Source organism: Aotus nancymaae, unplaced genomic scaffold (genome assembly GCF_030222135.1).
Source record: "Aotus nancymaae isolate 86718 unplaced genomic scaffold, 86718_ANA_hifiasm-v0.15.2.pri h1tg000030l, whole genome shotgun sequence".
Taxonomy (NCBI): domain Eukaryota; kingdom Metazoa; phylum Chordata; class Mammalia; order Primates; family Aotidae; genus Aotus; species Aotus nancymaae.
In genome coordinates, this window is record NW_026988443.1 from 21,887,711 (window position 1) to 21,908,064 (window position 20,354).

Below are 20,354 nucleotides of genomic sequence, written 5' to 3' on the forward strand. Positions count from 1 at the left end.
GCAAGGTTTTCTGGGAAGTGTAGTCTCGCCCATCTGGGGCGGGGCTTAGGAAGGAAGTGAGCCCTATTTCCGTCCCAGAAGCTGACGACTTCGGTCTGAGCCGGAAGTGCATGCGCTGCGGATGTGGTGCTTAGTGATTGCGGTTTCGGTTGCTCTCCCTTGTTTCCTGGGCTGGGTGTTTGCCTCGCACCATGGCGGTAAGAAGAGTGGGTAGGGCAGGGTCCGCACCAGCAAAGCTCTCCCGGGGCTGTGAGAGTGAAAGCTAAGAAAGGACATTAAGGGATGTGGGGTGGGTCGGAGGGGGACGCCATCCCCTGACCAGACTGTACTAGAACGGGGCAGGGGGATGGCGGTGCAGGACCATACCAGTACTAGTGCCGGAGTAGGGTGGGCTTCGGTACCAGAGCAGGCCAGAAATCTCTGACCTGAGGTGGGCGTTAGCCCAGATCGGGCCTACGCCAGCGGAGGCATGAGAGAGGCACTCCGCTCAGGAGTACCTTTGGAAGAGTCGTTAGCCCACAGCCAGACTACCAGCGGAGCCAGAGGCGGTATTAGCTTAGGGTTGAATTGTTCCAGGGCGAGCAGGAGGCAATCCTAGCTGTGGGTGCTGGAGAGATGGTGTCAGCCTTAGACAGGGTGGACTGGAGGATGGGTGGACATCCCAGGGATTGTGCTAGGTTTCAGCACTACGGGAACCTGGCTGAGTTGCGGCTGGAGCTCTATAGCTAACCAGGCTGGTGGGGAGAATGAGGAGGACGGTGGCCTCCTGACGGCATCTCATCATCTCTCTGCAGCCCAAGGGCAAAGTGGGCACGAGAGGGAAGAAGCAGATATTTGAAGAGAACAGAGAGACCCTGAAGTTCTACCTGCGGATCATACTAGGGGCCAACGTAAGTGCCTGCCTCCTTGCTTCTATGCCCACTTACAGTCCCCAGTCCTCAGCCCTGCTTGGTGAGGAGTACTGGTACCCGACAGAGCTCTAGAAGAGAGCCCCAATCAGAAAGAAATGAGAGATCTGGGCACAGAGAAGTGCTGACTAGTAAAACACAAAGGAAATGAATTCAGTCGTAGCTGAATTTGAGAGCCCTTTCTACCTACAGGTATACAAAGGCTTCTTTCCTGGGCTGAGTTGGGTGTCAGAGGAGAGTCTGGGTATTTGGGATTCAGGGAGCAGGGCCCTTCCTTCAAGCCTGTAAGAACAACCTTGCTCCTCCCACAGCCTGGCCTAATCCTTGGTCAGAGTTGAGGGAGACCCATGGTTTGAAGGTATCTTCTGACCCCAGCCTGATCCTGTGATTGCTTGCAGGCCATTTACTGCCTTGTGACCTTGGTCGTCTTTTACTCATCTGCCTCATTTTGGGCCTGGGTAAGTATTTACATCCTGGGAGGTGGGAGGTGGCAGGTGGATGAGTGCATAGGGTTAGTGGCTGGCCTTTTACACCCTCATTCTTGCTCTGCAGTTGGCTCTGGGCTTTAGTCTGGCAGTATATGGGGCCAGCTACCACTCTATGAGCTCGATGGCACGGGCAGCATTCTCTGAGGATGGGGCCTTGATGGATGGTGGCATGGACCTCAACATGGAGCAGGGCATGGCAGAGTGAGTGTCCCCCACCGCCAGCCCAGGTGAGCGGCCCCAGGGCTGGGGCCCAGATAGCCCAAGAAGCACAGCTACTTGCAACTTGAAAAGGGTGGAAGGGAGTTGAACTGGGGCCCATCTGCTGTCTTTGGCAGCCTTCTTTCTATCCACAGGCACCTTAAGGATGTGATCCTACTGACAGCCATCGTGCAGGTGCTCAGCTGCTTCTCTCTCTATGTCTGGTCCTTCTGGCTTCTGGTATGTGGGCTGGGGGCGCTCCCAAGAAGCAGTATCTAACCCTTCCCATCTTTTATTCCCTGCACCTTGCTTCAAGTTACCGTTTCTCTTGTAGGCTCCAGGCCGGGCCCTTTACCTCCTGTGGGTGAATGTGCTAGGTCCTTGGTTCACTGCAGATAGTGGCACCCCAGTACCAGAGCACAATGAGAAACGGCAGCGCCGACAGGAGCGGCGGCAGATGAAGCGGTTATAGCCATTGACATTGTGGCACAGATTGCTGGCCCTGGGTGGCTCTGTCAGGCTGCACGGCCCCTCATGCCTGGAGCAATGAGGGCCTAGTCCAGGGGCCAAAAGCAAGTCTGAGGTATCGGGTATGCTTATACTCTATAGGGTCATCGAATAAATGGCTTAGAATGTGGCTGATGGCTGTGTGGGTGATGAGGGATGAGGCAGGAAGAGCTAGTCCTATGGGATTTCCCTCCTGCTACAGACCCCGCCTGGTGGGGACCCTGAAAGAAGAAAAAGGCTGTTGGATTCGCTAAGAAAATTTTATTTTGCTCCGTGAGTTCAAGGAGCCCATACACATGCACATGCATAATACGTGCATGCACGCACACACACACACTCTCACATGCACACACACACACAGCTAATACTGCTGAAGGCATGGCTCCTGGTCACAGAGTTCTGGGGCCAGAATTCTGCTCTGGGCCCTCCTCACTCTGTCATCTCTTGCACTGCAGTCCAGGGTCCAGATAGATTTCCAGGATGCAGCACCTTCACACCTCCAGGCCAGAACCCTTGCTCAGTCCCAGTGCCTGCACCAGGTCATCTCCGAGCCCACTCTTCAACGTCCGTCTCACTGCAGGGACAGAACAGGGTTGGAGGGGGTTGATGGGGTTCAGGTGGGCAGTGGGGCTGTAGGGGGTTACTTACAAGATTTGCGGTTGCCACGGGAACGCTTGCGTTCCCTAGCAGCTAAGGCACGAGGACTGCTCTTGGTCACAGACTGCACCAGCAGGTCCATGATCTCATCTGATGTATCACTGGGTAAACTGGAGCCTGGAGGTTCTTCTGGGGGTGCAGTGGAAGGCCCCACTGTGGGCATGATTGGGGAGCTGCTCTGGACCATGCCTAAGGGAGGCAAGACAGGGAAGTCAGGCCAAGGTGGTCCTGGAGCCCAATCCCCCAGCAGCTGTGGGTCTCACCTCTGCTGCGGCGATTGTGCGTGGTGTCCTCAGTCCTGCTAGTCAGCAGACTCTTCATACTAGCATGACTGTCAGCATCTCCCCGGCCTGGCCCACTGCTCACAGCCACTGGGACAGAGGGGTTGCTGGGGGCTTCCCCAGCCACACCTGAGAACTTCTCTGTCTGGAGAGGGAAGAAGGGTGAGCTGGGAGGAGCGAAGGAAACCATGGGGCTGGCAGTCAAGACTAAGACCTGGAAGGGCATCCACCTCGGTGATCATGCGTCCCCGGGTCTTGTTGCGCTCACGGTATGTGGCCCGCTTCTGCTGCTGCTGTAGCACTCGTTCCCGGCAAGTCCGATACTCAAGTGCAAACTCCCGCAGCGTGTGGCAGAACTGCGTGATGCGCACTTCACGGGCCGCCTGCGGGGTGTAGCCCAGGTAGAGCAGGAAGGCATGGAACCTAGGCAGGTGGGAGTAGGGAGGGACAGTGAGTCCTGCTTGTTGTCTGAGGGAGGGTGGTGGTGATCCTGCCCCTCTTGGGCCCATGCCCCTACCTATTGCAGACACGGCGGTGCACTATCTTCAGCATGGCAACACGGCGGGCACATTGGGCCAGGAAGTGGGTGAGGCGGGCACGCAGGGCTGGGGCCAGCTCATGCTTGGCCAAGCTCCGCAGGCTATCCTCAGCTGCCCGGCTTCGGCGCTCCAGCTGCCCGAGGTTTTCAGTCAGCTGCTCAAAGTCCACCTGGGAGAGCAAGGAGGTGCACATACTGTCTCCCCACACCCGGTAGACGAGACACTGCCCGAGGCTGCCTTTGGGCCAGATGGGCCAGCTTGGGCCCTAAGGAGACATCCAAAAACTCATAGATATCCAAAAACTCTATAGACTCTTGCTTTACAAGAGACAGACAAGTCAATTTGATATGATGAGGAACAGAAGGTTTCTTGGGGGAAGCGGCGGTTAGAAACTGAGACCCAAAGACTGAGTAGGTGTGGCCAGGCTGATAGAAGAAAGAACATTTCGGGCAGAGGGCATAGCTCACACGCAGGTGGTTGGACCAAACCCTGGCACAGCAGCCCAAATAGGGAGAAGGAGGAGGAGCCAGGCCCAGGAAGCAGCACTCCCTCATGCCTTCTCTGGCCTTGGTTGATTCTGGCAGGTGCTAACCTTGGCACAGCGGGTCAGGGCAGGGATTTCTGAGTAGAGGTCGGAAGATTCAGGCTGGGTCTGGAGCACTAGGGAGCAGAGATGGTGTAGCAGTGACTGCCGGCGCACAGTGTCCTTCACCTCTGACACCTTCTCCAGGTAGCTCAGCTCAAAGCCGCTGCTCTGAAAGGACCCTTTCTGAGCCTGGGCCTGGTTGGCTCCAGAGCCCTGACTTCCCAGTCCCCATGTACTCTCACTCACCTGGGAGCCATTGAGGAAGTTGCCCACAGCTAGGAGGGTAGCCAGGATGCAGCGGAAGGTGGCATTCTGTACCAGCTGTTCCATACCCACTTTCAGGTCAAACAGTGGCTCAGCAATTTCCTGGTATGGAGGACCAGGGATTCTCAGACTACGTGGTCATGATGCTTACCTGTCCCTACTGTCTATCCCACTCCAAGACCCAGGTACCCGCTCCATGCTGTCATAGTCCAGCTTGAAGGCCCAGAGTTGTAGACGACCAGCGAGGCCACTAATGGAGGCAAGAGTCATCAGAAAGTTCTCGGCTGGGCCCAGGGGTATGTCAGGGTTGGCCAGCTGGGCTTCCTCAATCTTCTGCTGTTCCTCCTCCGTGGGCATCATGGTCAGTAGCTTCTGAAGATGTAGCCAGAGCCTGACATGGCCCCCTCAGTGCAGGCCTGAGGCCTCAGGCATTGGTTTTGACCCCTCCCTCAGTCATCTAGGGGAGGTCCCAGAGTCTGGGGACTGCCCTGCAGAAATGCCAAACCCATGCCCACCACTGGAGGGACAGGAAATGCCCACCTACCAAGGAGAGGGCCAGACCTCCCACCCACACCCATAGCTGGGTGTCCCCACCTCAATGCCATCCTTGCTGACAGCAAACTCATCAAAGTTGAGCAGGGCAGCCTTAATGACATGCACAGGTGGCAGTGTGGTTAGGCCAATATTGATGGCATTGCTGCGCTTGGGGTCCAGCACTGTGGTCATTGTCCGACGGCCCTCACCAGCTTTCTGTATGGTTGGGGGAAGGGCAGTGTAAGACTGAGGAAGGGACTAGCTGGGACAACAATCTAAGAGGGCACTCCAAGGCCCTCCTCTAAATAGCCAAATGATAGGCCAGGCACGGTGGCTCACGCCTGTAATCTTAGCACTTTGGGAGGCTGAGGTGGGTGGATCACTTGAGGCCAGGAGTTCAAGACCAGCTTGGCCAACATGGTGAAACCCCGTCTCTTTAAAAAAAAAAATAGCCAAATGATCCCACAAGTGACAAACTGGCAACCTGGGATGTATAAGACATTGGGATGAGTTTAGATTCTTTTGAGACAAGGTCTCACTCTGCCACCCAGGCTGGAGTGCAGTGGTGCCATCATAGCCCACTGCAGTTTATCTTCTGAGATCTTCCTGCCTTAGCCTCCCAAGTAGCTGGGATTACAAGCATGCATCACCATGCCCAACTTTTTTTTTTTTGACTCCCAGGTTCAAACAATTCTCCTGCCTTAGCCTCCCAAGTAGCTGGGATTCCAGGCACGAGCCACCATGCCCGGCTAATTTTTGTATTTTTAGTAGAGATGGAGTTTCAACATGTTAGCCAGGCTGGTCTCCAACTCCTGGCCTCAAGTGATCTGCCTGCCTTGGCCTCCCAAAGTGCTAGGATTACAGGAGTGAGCCACTGTGCCTGGCCAATTTTCTTTTTTAACATTTATTATTTATTTATTTATTTATTTGAGTTTGAGTCTTGCTCTGTCACCCAGGCTGGAGTGCAGTGGCACAATCTCAGCTCACTGCAACCTCCACCTCCCGGGTTCAATTGATTCTATTGCCTCAGCCTCCCAGGTAGCTGGGATTACAGGCACCCATTACCATACCTGGCTCATTTTATATTTTTAGTAGAGACAGGGTTTTGCCAGTTTGACCAGGTTGGTCTCAAACTCCTGACCTCAAATGATCCACCCACCTCAGCCTCTCAAAGTCCTGGGATTACAGGCATGAGCCGCTGCACTTGGCCCAACTTTTAGTAGAGATAAGGGCTCATTATGTTGCCCAGGCTGGTCTCAAACTCCTGGATTACAGGCATGAGCCACCATGCCCAAGCAACTAGATTCTAGTTGAGGCACTGCTGATCCCTTGTTAGGAGACCTTGGACAATTCCCTACTCCTTTCTTTGCCTTGGTTTCCCCATGTGGAAAGTGAGTGACTAGCTCCAACAGGTCAGATCCTTGAGCTCTGATTCCCTCCCACCTCCATTGGGGCTACCATGCAGATCCGTAGCTTTACCTTGGAGGGCAGCACGTCTTTGGCACGGGACTCAAAGAGGTGTTCTAGCCGGGCCGTATCCACTGAGACGGGCTCCAGTGAAGCCCAGAGGGTGGCGCAGGGCCCAAAGCGGCTTGCAGAGACTCCATGGCCCCCAGCCAGCTTTAGCTCACGCCAGAAAAGTTTTACTGTCTTCCTCTTGGTGGGGAGGGCTGCACTGTCAGGCACTGAAGAGGGAAGAGTCGCAGCCAGAGGTGGAGGTGGTGGGAAGGGGCCTTTGATGGGTGGGGGAGGTAGAGGTGGGGGAGGTGGGGGGACTCCAGAGAACAGGGGCAGTGGGGGTGGGGGAGGTGGGACCCCTTTCCCAACCTCCACAGACTCTACATTCAGCATGTCCTGGTCTTCGTCCTCCCCCAGATCTGAGAAGTCCAGGTCCCCAATGCAGAGCTTGGGTGCACGGGTAGGGAGCTCCCAGGTGGGCTCAGCCTTGGGGCTTGATGGCATCAGTGGCTCCTTGGGCTCTGGCTCAAGGCTTCGCTGGGTCCGGAGCAGGACACGGGGGGCAGGGCTATGGGGTGTTCTGGGTATAGGGGCTGTCTCTGGGGAGTCCCAGAGTTCCCGGGCATCTAAAGAAAGGGAAGCAGCTGTCATTGCCATGCCCTCTGTGGGGCAACAGAGCAACAGGCAGAATCTGCCTGCCCACCCACCTATTCACCTGAGTGTCCATCTGCCTCATCAGGCATGGCCCCAGCCAATGTCTCTGCCCAGCCCTGGGCCAACACAACCTGCTTCTCTGTTTCTGCTGCTGCCACATTCTCCAGGAACCGGGCTCTGAGGGGAGGTGCTTGTTAGTGACAGTGTCTGACACACCCCAGCCCAGGTGCACATGCCTTGCTGAGCCCCTGGACACCACCCCCAATTGCAGGCACACACACACGGGGAACAGTCCATGCGCTGAGCAGACCAGAACCGCCCCACAAGGCCAGCCTCTCTTCAGTCCTCCACATCTGGGGAGGATTACTACCAACCCAGCATTCCCAGGTGAAAATAGAGGGAGAATTAATATCTAACTTGCAACTTCGTTCATGTTCACTGTCCTGAATTTTTTTTGTTTGTTTTTTAGAGACAGCATCTCACTCTGTCAGTCACCCAGGACGGAGTACAGTAGTGTAATCATAGCTCACTGCAGCCTCAGCCTCCTGGGCCTGAGCCTCAGCCTCCCAAGTAGCTGGGACTACAGGCATGTGCCACCATGCCCAGTTAATTTTTAATTTGTTTTTGTGGAAACAGGGTCTCACTTTGTTGCTCAGGCTGGTCTTGAACTCCTGGCCTCAAGCAATCCTTTCAACTCAGCCTCCTGAAGTGCTGGGATTACAAGCGTGAATGATGTACTCAGCCAAATTCTTAAAAATTTCTCTATAGAGACAAGGTCTTGCTATGTTGCCCAGGCTGGTGTCTTGAGGCTAGACAGGGACTCTTAGAGCAGGGGAAGGGGATAGCTGTCCCAATGGCTGTATCAGGCTGTCCCTCCCCTGGCATGTCTGGTAGCTTCTGGGAGCCTATGTCCAGGAAAGGGCCTGGTAAACAGGCCAGGTGCAGTGGCTCATGCCTGTAATCCCCGCACTTTGGGAGGCAGAGGTGTGTGGATCACTTGAACTCAGGAGTTGGAAACCAGCCTGGCTAACATGGTGAAATCCTGTGTCTACTAAAAATACAAAAATTACCCAGGCATCATGGTGCAGGCCTGTAATCCCAGCTACTTGGAGGCTGAGGCAGGAGAAATGCTTGAACCTGGGAGGCGGAGCTTGCAGTGAGCTGATACTGTGCCACTGTACTCTAGTCTTGGAGACAGGGCAAGACTCTGTCTCAAAAAAAAAATAAGTTCATGGTAAACATTGAACACTCAGTTTATGCTAAAATAATGGGTGCAATCCAGTATCTCTTTTCTGGCCCTCCAGTCTCTGTCGGCTTTCAGTCCCTGCCTTTCCCTCAGTCTTAGGTAACCCCTCCACCCCAACACCACATAGCACCCTAAGTCTCCTCCCTGCCCATTCCTGAGCTGAGGACATGGCAGAATGAGCCCCAGATTGGGCATCCACATCCCCATCTCTGGCTGCTAAGGTGTCACTGCTATAGCACAGGGACCACCGTGGCCCCAGTGAATTGCTTCCCAGTGTTTAGCTTTTGGGTTACCAAGGTGGCATACGTCTAGGAGAGGATAGGCCTGAGAGTCCCCCAGCTCTGGCTGCATCAGGCATGTGGAACCCCTGCTGGGGAAGCAATGCTGAAGCCCTGAGCACATGGCAGGCCTGGCAGGCTGGCCTCTGTACTTACTCCAGCCTGGCCTGCCCAGGAGGGGACTGGGGGACAGGTGGGCTCTCAGGGGCCCTGGGTAGGGGGGATGAGAGGAAGAGATGGTAACTGTGGTGCCGGCTCCATGGTTGCTTATACCCACACAGAGCTGGGCAGTGATATTGGCGTTCCTTCCCAGCTGCAGTGGGAAGGGGGGAAGGCATGACATGAGGATACTGGAAGTGGAGGGGAGAGACTGACGTGAAGCAGGACAGGGTGCAGGAAGAGACAGTGGCAGCAGAACAAGGGAGTGACAGACAGATAGGGGATAGGAGACATGACCAGAGGTAAAGACAGGCAGAACGTCAAGAGACAAAGGAGGCCACGGGAAGAGGAGATCCAGTCAGAGCAGAGCCCCACCCGCTGGCAGTCACTTACCAAACGGGAGCAGTTTGGTGAAGTCTGGAAAGAGAGACAGAAAGCACGCGTTTGGGCAGAGGAGGCTGAGGGCCCATGGAGGGGCGCAAAGCAGAGGGACAGTGGGAGAGGGGACTCCAGGGTGGCCTCTGTCTCCCTACTTACTTGTAGATGCTCCTCTCGCTGGAGGTGTCGGCCGAGGGTGCCAGAGAGATGGTAGGGAAAAGGTTCACTGAAGCTTGGAGGCCGGAGGGAGGGCCCACAGGGCTGGAGGTGGGGCTGGTGGAAGAGGTGGGGCCTACTGGTGAGGCGGGGCCTGTAGGGCTGGAGACAGGGGCCGTCAGTGGGGTGGGGCCTGAGGAGCTGGAGGTGGGGCCTGTCAGTGGGGCGGGGCCTGAGGGTTTGGGGTCAGGGCCTGTCAGCTGACAGGGCCCTGCCTAGTAGATCCACCCTTCCCCATCTACAGAGGCTCATACTTACCCAGGTTCTGGGGCACGCACAGGGCAGCCCCCACCTTCCAAAGATCGGCGGCTCCTCTTGCCCTCCTCAGAAGAAGGCTTTCGTCGTTCCCGCCGCCCACCCATGCCTGGGGCTTCCTCGATGTCTCCATCTTCCAATTTCAGGGCGTTCTAGCAGAGGTGGACCACGATGTAAGCAAGTGGTTAATGTTAATGTGCATGCAGGTGGGGTGAGGCGCTGGGGACTGCACTTCTCTCTTCCCTCCTTCCAGTCCCCTTCAGAGCCTAGGGCCTGGCCCACCTCATAGAGCACAAGCTGTGTGCGCAGGTCGACGTCAGTGCCTGCAGTGCCCAGGTGGCGCTGGACGAGCGCTTCCATGCCCTGCTGCTCCAGTGCATCCGTCACATCGTAGAAGGAATCCTGGTCTGGGAGCACTGCCAGTGTCTGGAGGGCGGAGATAAGAAGGCAAGGCTGAGGTTGGTGGGGAGGTCAGGAACCCGAGCAGCCCAGAGCTGGCACCCAGTTCTTGACAACACCTTGTTGATGAGGGTGACCGTGTACACCAAAAGCTCAGGGTCAGCGCCATTCTTCTCCTCCAGGATGGACACCAGATTGGCCCAGGGAGGAGCACCTGCCACACAGAAAATGTCATGGGGGGACAGGTAGGAGAGAGGGCTGTGAGTGGTAGGGGAGGAAGGGACAGTCTCTGACCGGTGGCGCTGGCCACAGAGTTGACTGCACGGATGAACAGCGGGGCGTTGTTTTCCGAGTATTCTACAAACACCAACAGCAGCTTCAGGGCTGTCTTCACCACCAAGCGGGACTGAGGGAAGAGGTCAGCACATATGAGTGGGGCTTAGGCCAGACCTGTGCCAGCTCCTGCTGGGGAAGGGGAAGGGCTGTTGGGGCTGGACCCAGAGAGGAGAATCTAGACAGAATGACCCTGCTCCAGGCCCAGGCACTGAAGTGCCTTCTAGGCTTAGAGAGGCCTCAGACTCACTCCCTTCCAGCCTACTTTGCAGAACAGGAAACTGAGGCCCAGAGAGAAGCAACAGGCAAAGGGTATAAGGCTGGGTGGAGAGCCACTTACCAGGCTGGCACACAGTGTGTACAGCCACTGAACAGTCTCACTGTGGGCCACCACCCCCAGCATTCCATCCACAAAGAGCATCAGCTGGCCAAGTGCTGGGGACACAGGAATGGGCAGAGTCAGTGAGGGTCGCTGGAGCAGAGGTCCTGGGGAAGGGGTGGGGCTGACCTCGAAGGATGTAGCTCTGGTAGTTGTGGTCAGCAGCAGCACCCACACGGATCAGGCAGCTCAGCCCCTCTGAATGCACAAATTCAGGCACCAGGTCTTGGTCCTCCTGGAGGAACCATGGGGGAGTTTAGCAAGGCTTGGGCTGCACACCCACCCCCAGCCCACTGCGGGGCCTCACCTGGAAGATCTGTTTCAGTGAGAAGAGGGAGCGGCGGAGCTCAGGGCCACTGGAGCCATACAGCTTTTCTGCAAAAGGTAGGGCATGAAACCCTCTAGGGGACACAGACTCACTGTCTTCCTCTATTGAGATACAGCCACAACCTCCACCAAAGAATAGTCATATATATAAACAGTCACATATATAAATATGTATACATACATACATACATATATATACACACATACACACATATATATGTGCACACACACATATATATATATTTTTTGTCTAAGAGGGTCCCCAGGCTGGAATGCAGTGGCACAGTCATAGCTCACTGCAGCCTCAAACTCCTAGCCTCAAGCAATCCCTCCCACCTTGACCTCCCAAAGCAATGGCATTGCAAGTATAAGCCACCATACCTGGTCTGTACTAACATTCTTGAACCCCCCTCCACTCCCACCCTGGCCCTGGAAGGAGAGGTCAGGATAGGGAAAGGAAGAAGCACATCCAGCTGAACCTGCTCCGCCCACTGTTCAGCACAGGCCTGAAAGTGAGTCAACTGGGCTATGGGGAGGAGGTGCTGCTGGACACGGATGGCCTCACACACTCACCCAAGATAGCGTTGACCCTCACAGAGAGCTGGGTCCGAAGAATCAGCGTGGGCTTCCGCCCTTTGCTGGAATCAAGGATCCCTGTCAGCAGCTCCCAGCCTATCCCTCAGCATCCCTCCCCATAAACCAAGGGAGCCAAAGACCTCCCCATGCCAACCCCAGCCCAACTCTTTCTTCCCCAGCTGCTCCACCAAGGACCCAACGGTTGGCCAGACAAGAAGGTTGGTGCAAACATATGTTTCTCAGGTATGTGGGAGAGCCCCTGACTCCCATCTTGGGCAGCAGGTAACACTGGCCAGGCTTTAGAATTCCTTTGGCACAGTTCCCTGGGGCAGGAGGTGACCCATGGCTCAGGCTAGCGATCAAGTGTCTCAGCTACTGACATTTAAGCCAGCCCCTGGCAAGGGTGGGGATAACCTTGCCTCCCTGGCCCCATCAGTTCTGACCTGATCTCTTCATAGAAGCCCTCCAGCATCTCCCGCTGCTCTTCCAGGGACAGCTCAGGGTCCAGGTAGTATCCAGAGGGAGACACTTGCAGAGCACAGTCCTCCAGCTGGGGACAAAAGGGACAGCTTGAGACTGAGGAAGAGGTGGCAGGGGAATGTATGAAGACCCCTGACCTCTTACCTCCCAGTTGGGGGGTGGCAGAGAGACACAGGGTCTGCACTACAGCTGTGCATTCCTTCAGCAGTTGTTTTTCAAATGCCTACTATGTGCAAAGCCCATCTGTCTCAGGCACAGGCCTTCTTGCCCTTTGTCTCTGCCATTTCCTCTCCTGGCTGACACCTACCTATTCTGTAGGTTGCTATGCAACCCACTCCACCCTGTGTGGGTGCTCTCCATGGAGACCTTCCACACAACATTCTAATATCCGAGCCACTGGTCTCCTTCCCCTCTAGCTGTGTTCTCTGCATTCAGGTACTCCATCTGTCTTGCTTCCTGCTGTATCTGTAGAGCCTGGCATAGCACCTGACACATGGTAAGCAGTCACTAAGTCTTGTTGAGCTAATGAACACAGATGAGGAAGGGGAATTAAGAGAAGATGGGAGGAAGTTCCTGCCTTCGAGGAAGCTCACAGCCTTGTGGGGTGAAAAGCTGTAGTCACAAAGCATTAACCCCCAGAGAGAAAGTGTTAAGATGGCTGGGAGGTGCACACCCATCCGGGAGAGTGTGTCTGTGTGTGTGTGTGTGTGTGTCTCAGTGAGTAAGAGGGTGAAGAACAGGGTCTGATCTATAGACTCCCCAGTCCCACCAGACTTCCAGGTCTTTGGCCTCCCCAAAGTGGGCTTCAGTTACAATGGTCCTAGCTGGACTTCAGAGACCCCCCACAAGGGGGCCTGTTAAAAAACAAACTTAAGGCTGGGCATGCTGGCTCACGCCTGTAATCTCAGCACTTTGTGATGCCAAGGCAGGCGAATCACTTGAGGTCAGGAGTTCGAGACCAGCCTGGCCAACATGGTCAAATCCCATCTCTACAAAATACAAAAATTAGTTGGGTATGATGGCGGGTGCCTGTAATCCCAGCTACTAGGGAGGCTGAAGCTGTGGAATTGCTTGAACCTGGAAGGCGGAGGTTACAGTGAGCTGAGATCACACCATTGCACTCCAGCCTGGGTGACAGAGACTCCCTCTCAAAAACAAAACAAAACAATTTAGAATCTGACTCAGTCTACAGTAGGACCCCGAGGCCTACCTTTGTAATAGGCAGGCACATGCTCCATCCACGTGTCCATCTCCCATGTTTCCCTCCCTGAGCCTGGCTCTCCTCCCCCGCCACAGGGCATGGTACTTGGCCCCTTGAGAAGTGCCTGTAGAGAAGCCTGAGGGAGGTGACTCCCGAGTCAGAGGGTGGCACTCTGCCTCTCCCGATACCTCCCCCATTGCACAGTGCAGGTATGCAGGCTCAGCAAAGTCCCCTTGACTTAAGTGGCTCTGGCTCTTGAGATGCCTTTGTCCAGAGAGCCCACCTCTGAAGAGGCAGGGGGTATTCCAGTCTCCCATCTTACTGGGCATGTCAATTTCAACATTTGTCCTGCTGTTTGGTCAGCCCTGCCCTGTTCTGGACCCCGCCCAAGGGCTTCCAACTGGCCTTGGTCCCCTGGGGAAAAAGGGAGGCCAGCTCCTGCCCCAGCTCCCGCCTCTGTTTAGCACCCCTTGCTCCTGCCTCAGAGCCTGACCTGGCTCCTTCCCCACAGTTTAGCCTGTGGGGCCCTTGGGTAACCCCCACACCCCCTCGCCTGGGACCTGGGACATAGGACAAACACTCCAGCCCGTTCTCTGTCCCACTTCCTGCCTGGCTGCATGCCCTCCCCAGGGTGCCTTGGGCGGGCCTGGCCGCTTTCCCCTCCCTGGGAGCAGAGTCATCTTCTCCAGAGCCTACTGGGAACAGGCCTGAGAAGGGACAGCAAGGCCTGAGGGCTGGGGTATCTTGTCCAGGGCCAGCTCAGCTGAGGGCAGCCCACATTCCTCCTGATCTCTCTTTCCACACAGTGACTCAGCAGCCTACCACCCCACCCCCATTCAGGCACAGCCATATCTCCCTCCCTTGGCCTGGAGGATTCTGGAACCCTAGAGGAAGACGCCTCCCCCAGAGCCACCCCCGTCAGGGATCTCCCCCAAATCGCACATGTATAGAACAGCTCATTCATTTGAACATTCATGAACCCACTGGTTTCAGATGCAGAGAACCTAGCAGGAATCAGACACTGCCTTTGCCTTCCCTTCCTTCCTTGTAGCCCAATGGAGAAGACAGACAGACTTAACTCAGAAAACACAAAATCACAACTTCCACGGGTGCTAAGAGAGGGGAGGGGCAGAGTGCTATAAAGATAAATGGGAGAGGAGATCATGTTACACCTGGTAACTGCTTACACACCCAGGTATAAGGTCGGCTTTGAACTGGCCAACAGTTCAAACACAGGCTGAAGCAGCACAGCCCCAGAAAGGTCAGGCCCACCACACTGTCCTGTGCTCTTGCATGCTCTAATCCCAAGGGAGCAGAGAATGGCCCCTCTCCTTCCAGGAGAACTGGGACACCTGCATCCATCTGGGGCAGGCAGGGTCTGGAAGGGTAAGTGGTCCACCTTTTTTTTTTTTTTTTTTTGAGTTGGAGTCTCAGTCTGTCTCCCAGGCTGGAGTGCAGTGTGGCAAGATCTCAGCTCACTGCAACCTCCTCCTCCCAGGTTCAGGCGATTTTCCTACCTCAGCCTCCTAAGTACCTGGGATTACAGGTGTGCACCACCATGCCTGGCTAATTTTTGTATTTTTAGTAGGGATGGGGTTTCAGCATGTTGGCCGGGCTGGTTTTGAACTCCTGACCTCAAGTGATCCACCGGCCTCTGCCTCTCAAAGTGCTGGGATTTCAGGTGTGAGCCACTGCACTCGGCCATTCATCCCCCTTCTCTAGTCTTAGCTGAGCAGGTTCAACCCTGTCTCTATTGTCGTGGCAGTGTTCTCCTCAGCCACTTCGCCTGTCCAATTCTACCAGGGCCCCATTTCTGGGGAGGAGGTCCAGGAAAACAGGCAGTCCAGTGCCTTCCAGGACAGAGTCTCCCCACCCCCAGCTGTCAGTCCTGTGTGGAAGTGAGGGGTGGTAGGCTAGAGTCAGGCAAGCAGCAAAGAGCAGGAGACTTCCTGCCAGCAGGATGGTACTTGTCCCTCACACCCCTGGCCCCTTCCTGGGGTCACCCTTCTGAGAAAGCCAAACCTCTGGGCCTTGTTTCTCACACCCTGGGGCTGGGCCAGGCCTGAATAAGCCCAAACCCTGGTCCTTGCTGACAGGGCTTAAGGTCAGCATGTAGTATGGACCCACATCCCTGACACCTTCCTGGCTCTTGTCTTCCTCACTTTTCTGGTCTCTGTCTTAGGGTAGAGTCCTTCCCTCATTCTTCCCAGGCTCAGCTTCTCACTTTGGCCTCCAGCCCACTATTCTCTTAAGTCTCCAGGCCCAGGCTTTTCTGGCAGCCCAAAACCAACTGGTTACATATGGTTTTATATGCAAGATCAAGCTCAGGGGAACATGGCATCTACTTCTCTCTTTCTAGATATGTATCTATATCTATATTATAGACATCTATCTATAATATAGATGTCTATAGGTATTGATAACCTATATATATATATAGGGTACCCATTACATATATCTATTATCTAATATATATATTTTCCCCTCTTGTTTTTTGGACTGTCTTACCCAATATTTTTAATAACAGTGTAATCAGGTAAGACAACATACTAGAGCAGGGTACAGGGAAGATGGAAAAGGGGTAAGATTATAGGCTGAAGGGCTTCTGTTTTTAAAAATAATTGGTTAACTGCCTCTTTTGTCTCCTTTCCTATAAACACAGGACCCGGTGTTCTGAAGACCCTCCTTTCCTGTTATCGTGGGTCTCCAACTAGAGCGTGACTTCCTGAATGAGATGACATGGATGGCCCTTGGGGAGGGAAATCCACTTTTGTTATCTTTTTGTTATGCTTCCTCTGTGGCACGGGGCTGCCTCTTTCTTTCTTTTTTTTTAAAATAGAAATAGGGTCTATATTGCCCACACTGTTCTTGAACTCCTGGCCTCAAGCAGTCCTCTGGCCTTAGCTTCCCAAAGTGCTGAGATTACAGGCATGAGCCATGAGAAGCCCAGCCTGAGCCATCTATTTAATTTGATTCTACCAATAATCCTTTTACAGATAGGGAAACCAAGAATGAGAAAATTAGCACATTGCCCCAGGCTGCATAGCCAGGAGCCATGGCTAATTGATGCCATCTTGGGCGGATGGGCCCTGGAAGTGCTCCAGGGAACCCTAGAGGGGAGGTGGAGTGAGGGCTGGGACCAGCAGGATTGCCAAGAGCTGAAGACATCCTCTTAGCTTTCTGGACTCTGTAAATACTCCAAACTGGTCCTCCCAGTTCCAGCAAGGGAACACCAGTAGACACACATACCTCATACAAGCTAGGATAATAGTGTCTACCTCTGCCAAGACCTAAGTGCCAGGGTCCCTCACCAGGCTGCAGCTCAGCCACTCTGTTCCAGAATAACCAGCAGATCGGATGGACCAGCCCGAGAGGAGGCCAGGAGGAGACCAGGGCTCATTCCCACACCCCAGTTTTCTACAGTCTCCCAAAGACTCCTGAGATGTAAAAAGGCTAGATGGGTTGGGGTAGGGTCAGGAAACATTTCAGGACAGTGCCACCACTGTCCTGCTCTGATTTTTAGCCACAGCTAGGGAAACAAAGTTGCTCATAATGACCAGATTTCTAAGGCCATTCCCACTGCCAGGGGGAGAGGGCTTGCCTGGCTTTGCAGCAGGGTCAGAGAAACACCCCAGGTCCTCCTACCCAGAGCTCAGGGAGAAAAAAGTCAGTGCTATACCCGGTGTGGTGAGGGCCTTGGGTATCAGAGAGAGGCTCCTGAGACACTTCCCAGAAGGGAGGGTAGGACTGGGAAGCTCTGGATTAGGAGATGAGATACAGGGCCAGAGGGACACATTCTCCCCTGGGGCAAAGGCAGGTCCCTGGGCTGGGGGAATATTTTGCATGGAGGGGAGGAAGGCACTCCTGAGTTCCCCCTCAACACTAGGTCTGGCCCAAGGCACTGTCAGGCTTCCCTCCACCAACCAGGGCCAGGAGATGAGTCAGAGGCTGCGGCCAGGAGCTTCCTCCTAGACTAGGAGGAAATGAGCAAGGCTTTCTCAGACCTGAAAACTCTTTAAAAAGGAAGCCCCCAGGGGAACTCTAGGGGCTGGGCTTGGCCCAAAAGGGTATGCAGGTGGAGCCCCAGGGAGAAAGCAGGCTGGCCTTGGTAAGTCCCCAGGGAGGGGGGTCATCTGCTGGGATGATCAGGGCCAGTGCCCAGGGCCAGTACTCAGAGGAAGACAGAGGCCACTTCGCTGTGTTCTGTCCTCTGCTGGACAACTGTACGTAGGATAAAGCAATGAGTAGAGAACTCCCTCCTTTCATTTCTGCCCTACAGCTTGGGACAGGGATGCCTGGGCTTCTGGGCCACCTTTCTCCTCTAGAGGGCCAGCAAGACAGTCCTGAGTCATGTCTGTGCCTCTGGGGCACCCACTTATAGGACTATGGGAGGAACCAGTTGTTGACATTTCCTGCAAGGAGGGGCCCTGCTCCCCCTCTCTCAGCTCTCTGATGTCCCTGCCCCTGCCCTATTCTCAGCCCCTCTTCCTCCAGCCTTCTATTCTGGGGCTGTGGTCACAGTTTATATTTGGATTGAGCACATCACAGTGCATCTGACCATTCCTGGCAGAGCTGTTAGCCCCAGGGAGTCCTGGCTCTGGGTATTGTGGTAACCTAGTGTACCGCCTCCATATCCCTGTGGAGGAGGGGAGGCAGTCCTCAGGTACTCCAGGTGGGAGAATATGAAACTGGGGAGACCAGGAAGGACTGCATTGGGGATGGGAAACTTACATTCTCCATCGGAGCTCTGTAGTGTCCTCAGCAAAGGAGCAGGGAACAGAGGGCAGAGCACCTTGTGGGGTTGGGTGGGGAAACGGGTCCCATGAGATGAAATGGAAGGGGTGGTTGGTTCTGAGCCTCTTTCTTGCAGCTGACCTCCCAGGCCTGCCCCCAGTTGGGAAGAGGGGTGTCAAGGGGCTGGGCACGGTCGCTCATGCCTGTAATCCCAGCACTTTGGGAGGCCAAGGCAGGCAGATCACCTGAGGTCAGGAGTTTGAGACCAGCCCGGCTAACATGGTGAAACCCTGTCTCTACTAAAAATAAAAAAATTAGCTGGGCGTGGTGACGCACGCCTGTAAACCCAGCTGTTCAGGAGGCTCAGGCAGAATTGCTAGAATCCGGGAGGCGGAGGTTGCAGTGAGCTGAGATGGCCCCACTGCACTCCAGCTTGGGTGACAGAGCCAGAATCCATCTTAAATAAAAAAAAGTGGAGGGGTGTCAGGGCTAGGTCCAATCCTTGAGTGGCAGCATGAGAAGAATACTACCTTTTCTCTAGTGCCCCACCCTTATTTCAGGACCGGGACTTTAGGAGCCTGGAAGAGGGAAGCAGTCACAATTCAGCACTCCTGTGTTCCCAGCCCCCAGCCTGAATGGGAGGTGGCCTTCAGCCGCACACGCTTCTTCCAAGCACACCTCAATTTGCCCCTCTGAATAGGGCAGGACAAGTGGGGTGTTTGTCAAAACTCAGGCGGTAGGCAGTGTGCTGCATCCTTTGGCCTTGAAGCCGGGTGGGGGGCCACTCCCCCAGGCCAAAAGTCTCACCCCTCCCGCCAGCGCTCGGAGGCGGGGCCGGCCGCGGGACAAGGAATGCGGGCTGGGGGCCCGGGGCACATTCCAAGGGAGACCCTGGGCCCAAGGGGCAAGTTTACGCAACGCGGCGCCCAGCTAAGGCTGGGAGCAGGGGAGGGCACCCACACCGACTCCCTCTCCTCTTCCCCAGCACTCGAGGCGGCCGGGCTGGCGGGGAGCCTGGGGGTAGTGGTGGTGCGCCTCCCAGAGTCCTGGCCCGGAAACAACGTGCCGGAAAGGGCTGCTTGCGGGGGGCTGAGGGCGGTGAGAGGGAGGGGAGAGAGGTAGGCTGGCCATCTGGAAAAGGGCCTCTTCCCGCACAGTGCATAAGTTGGCTTCGGGGCGGCGGCAAAGTAGAGCAGGCCGGCGGTTTAAAATTAGCCTGGCCCTCCCTCTCACTTCCAGGAGCGGGCCGATGGGCGGCGAGTGTCGGGGGATGGGGAGCGGGAGCGGTGACTCAAAGGGCTTTTCCACCCGTGCAGCCTCCTGCGCTCTGCGAATCCCAGGCCAGACCGCTTCCCGGGGACTCCCCTCACCCTGTGAAGTCTCTCCTCGGCCGGCACTCCTTTGTTCCCACTGACCTACAGGGTCAAGCCCCAATCCAGCTTCATGACACCGCGGGAAACCTCCGCCACCTCTAGTAGCCAGCCCCGGGCCCGCCTCCCCTCGTGGTCCCGCCCCCACCTCACCTGAAGCAGGTGGAAGCTGGTCCCTCCCCAGCTCCGCCTCCAGGGTCCACTACAGCCCAAACAGCTACCGTCACCCCGAGCACGGAAGCCACCCTGGCAAACGGATGGCGGCGAGTGGAACTCGAGCACCTTCCCAGGTGCGCCTAATTCGAAGGGAGGCCAGAATGCCGGGGACAAGTTTCTAGCACCCCTCTTCAGTTTCCCCTCAACTTGAGAGGGGACTCCCCCGCAGAAGGGGCAGCGTGGACCCTGGGACCCCAGCCCAAGACTTTTCGGGAGAGCACTTGCTCCAGCCTCTTCCCGAGGTTTACCACCCATCAGCTTTCATAGCGCCCACCCTAAACCCCCGATCGCCCCGACCTTTCTCCAGCCCCCCTCACCTTGAGCGGCGCCCCTAGCAGACGGTGCAGCGCGGGTATCTGCGCGCCCAGGGGCAGCGCCCCGTCCAGGGTGCAGGTGGGGGCCCGGCGCGGCTCCGGGAAGTTGGCACACGCGAAGGGGTCGGTGTCTTCCAGGTACTGCACCCTCACGGTCACCACTGATACCGGCTCCCCGTCCCCGCGGTCGTCCCTTCCCGCCATGGCTTTGCCGCTGGCTCGCGCGGCACACCTCGGAATCCCGGCCCCACAGCAGCTTCTACTCCAGCACACTGTAGCTCCGCTGTTCTGGCTGGGCCGGATCGGACGCGGCTGGAGGGGCGGGGCCAGACGGAGGCAGGGCCGAGGAAGGGGGTGGAGCCAAGATTAGTCCCCGATTGCGCGCGTGGAGGTAACCACCGCCGGAGGCGGGGCTGGCG

General features: G+C 55.8%; 2 protein-coding genes and 1 long non-coding RNA gene across 6 annotated transcripts; 2 read left to right on the forward strand and 1 right to left on the reverse strand.

Moving 5' to 3' along the window:
* Window positions 1–84: 84 nt before the first annotated feature.
* Window positions 85–2,231, forward strand: TMEM208 (transmembrane protein 208). Its single transcript, XM_012468229.2, has 6 exons — window positions 85–197; window positions 795–890; window positions 1,307–1,366; window positions 1,461–1,597; window positions 1,750–1,834; window positions 1,929–2,231. Exons 1-6 carry the CDS (start codon window positions 192–194, stop codon window positions 2,064–2,066), a joined length of 522 nt encoding a protein of 173 aa, XP_012323652.1. The 5' UTR covers window positions 85–191; the 3' UTR covers window positions 2,067–2,231.
* A 116-nt stretch (window positions 2,232–2,347) lies between these two features.
* Window positions 2,348–20,209, reverse strand: FHOD1 (formin homology 2 domain containing 1). Of its 4 annotated transcripts, none has more exons than XM_012468226.3 (24): window positions 19,939–20,209; window positions 12,064–12,170; window positions 11,618–11,682; window positions 11,025–11,092; window positions 10,847–10,952; window positions 10,679–10,773; window positions 10,300–10,411; window positions 10,125–10,219; window positions 9,889–10,032; window positions 9,610–9,758; window positions 9,295–9,453; window positions 9,151–9,174; window positions 8,755–8,808; window positions 7,136–7,251; window positions 6,442–7,046; window positions 5,023–5,178; window positions 4,618–4,800; window positions 4,411–4,530; window positions 4,171–4,332; window positions 3,557–3,747; window positions 3,270–3,462; window positions 3,022–3,184; window positions 2,750–2,947; window positions 2,348–2,675 (listed from the first exon to the last, which is right to left on the reverse strand). In XM_012468226.3, exons 1-24 carry the CDS (start codon window positions 20,137–20,139, stop codon window positions 2,593–2,595), a joined length of 3,549 nt encoding a protein of 1,182 aa, XP_012323649.1. In that variant the 5' UTR covers window positions 20,140–20,209; the 3' UTR covers window positions 2,348–2,592. The 4 variants fall into 4 exon arrangements, with proteins under 4 accessions (XP_012323649.1, XP_064239253.1, XP_012323651.1 ...); XM_064383183.1 differs by having other exon boundaries at window positions 9,295–9,408; window positions 19,939–20,204; XM_012468228.3 differs by lacking the exon at window positions 19,939–20,209 and adding an exon at window positions 19,559–19,574.
* Window positions 9,434–16,163, forward strand: LOC105727996 (uncharacterized). Its single transcript, XR_001109901.2, has 2 exons — window positions 9,434–11,863; window positions 15,964–16,163. It is a non-coding gene; the product is annotated as an uncharacterized LOC105727996 (long non-coding RNA).
* Window positions 20,210–20,354: the final 145 nt, after the last annotated feature.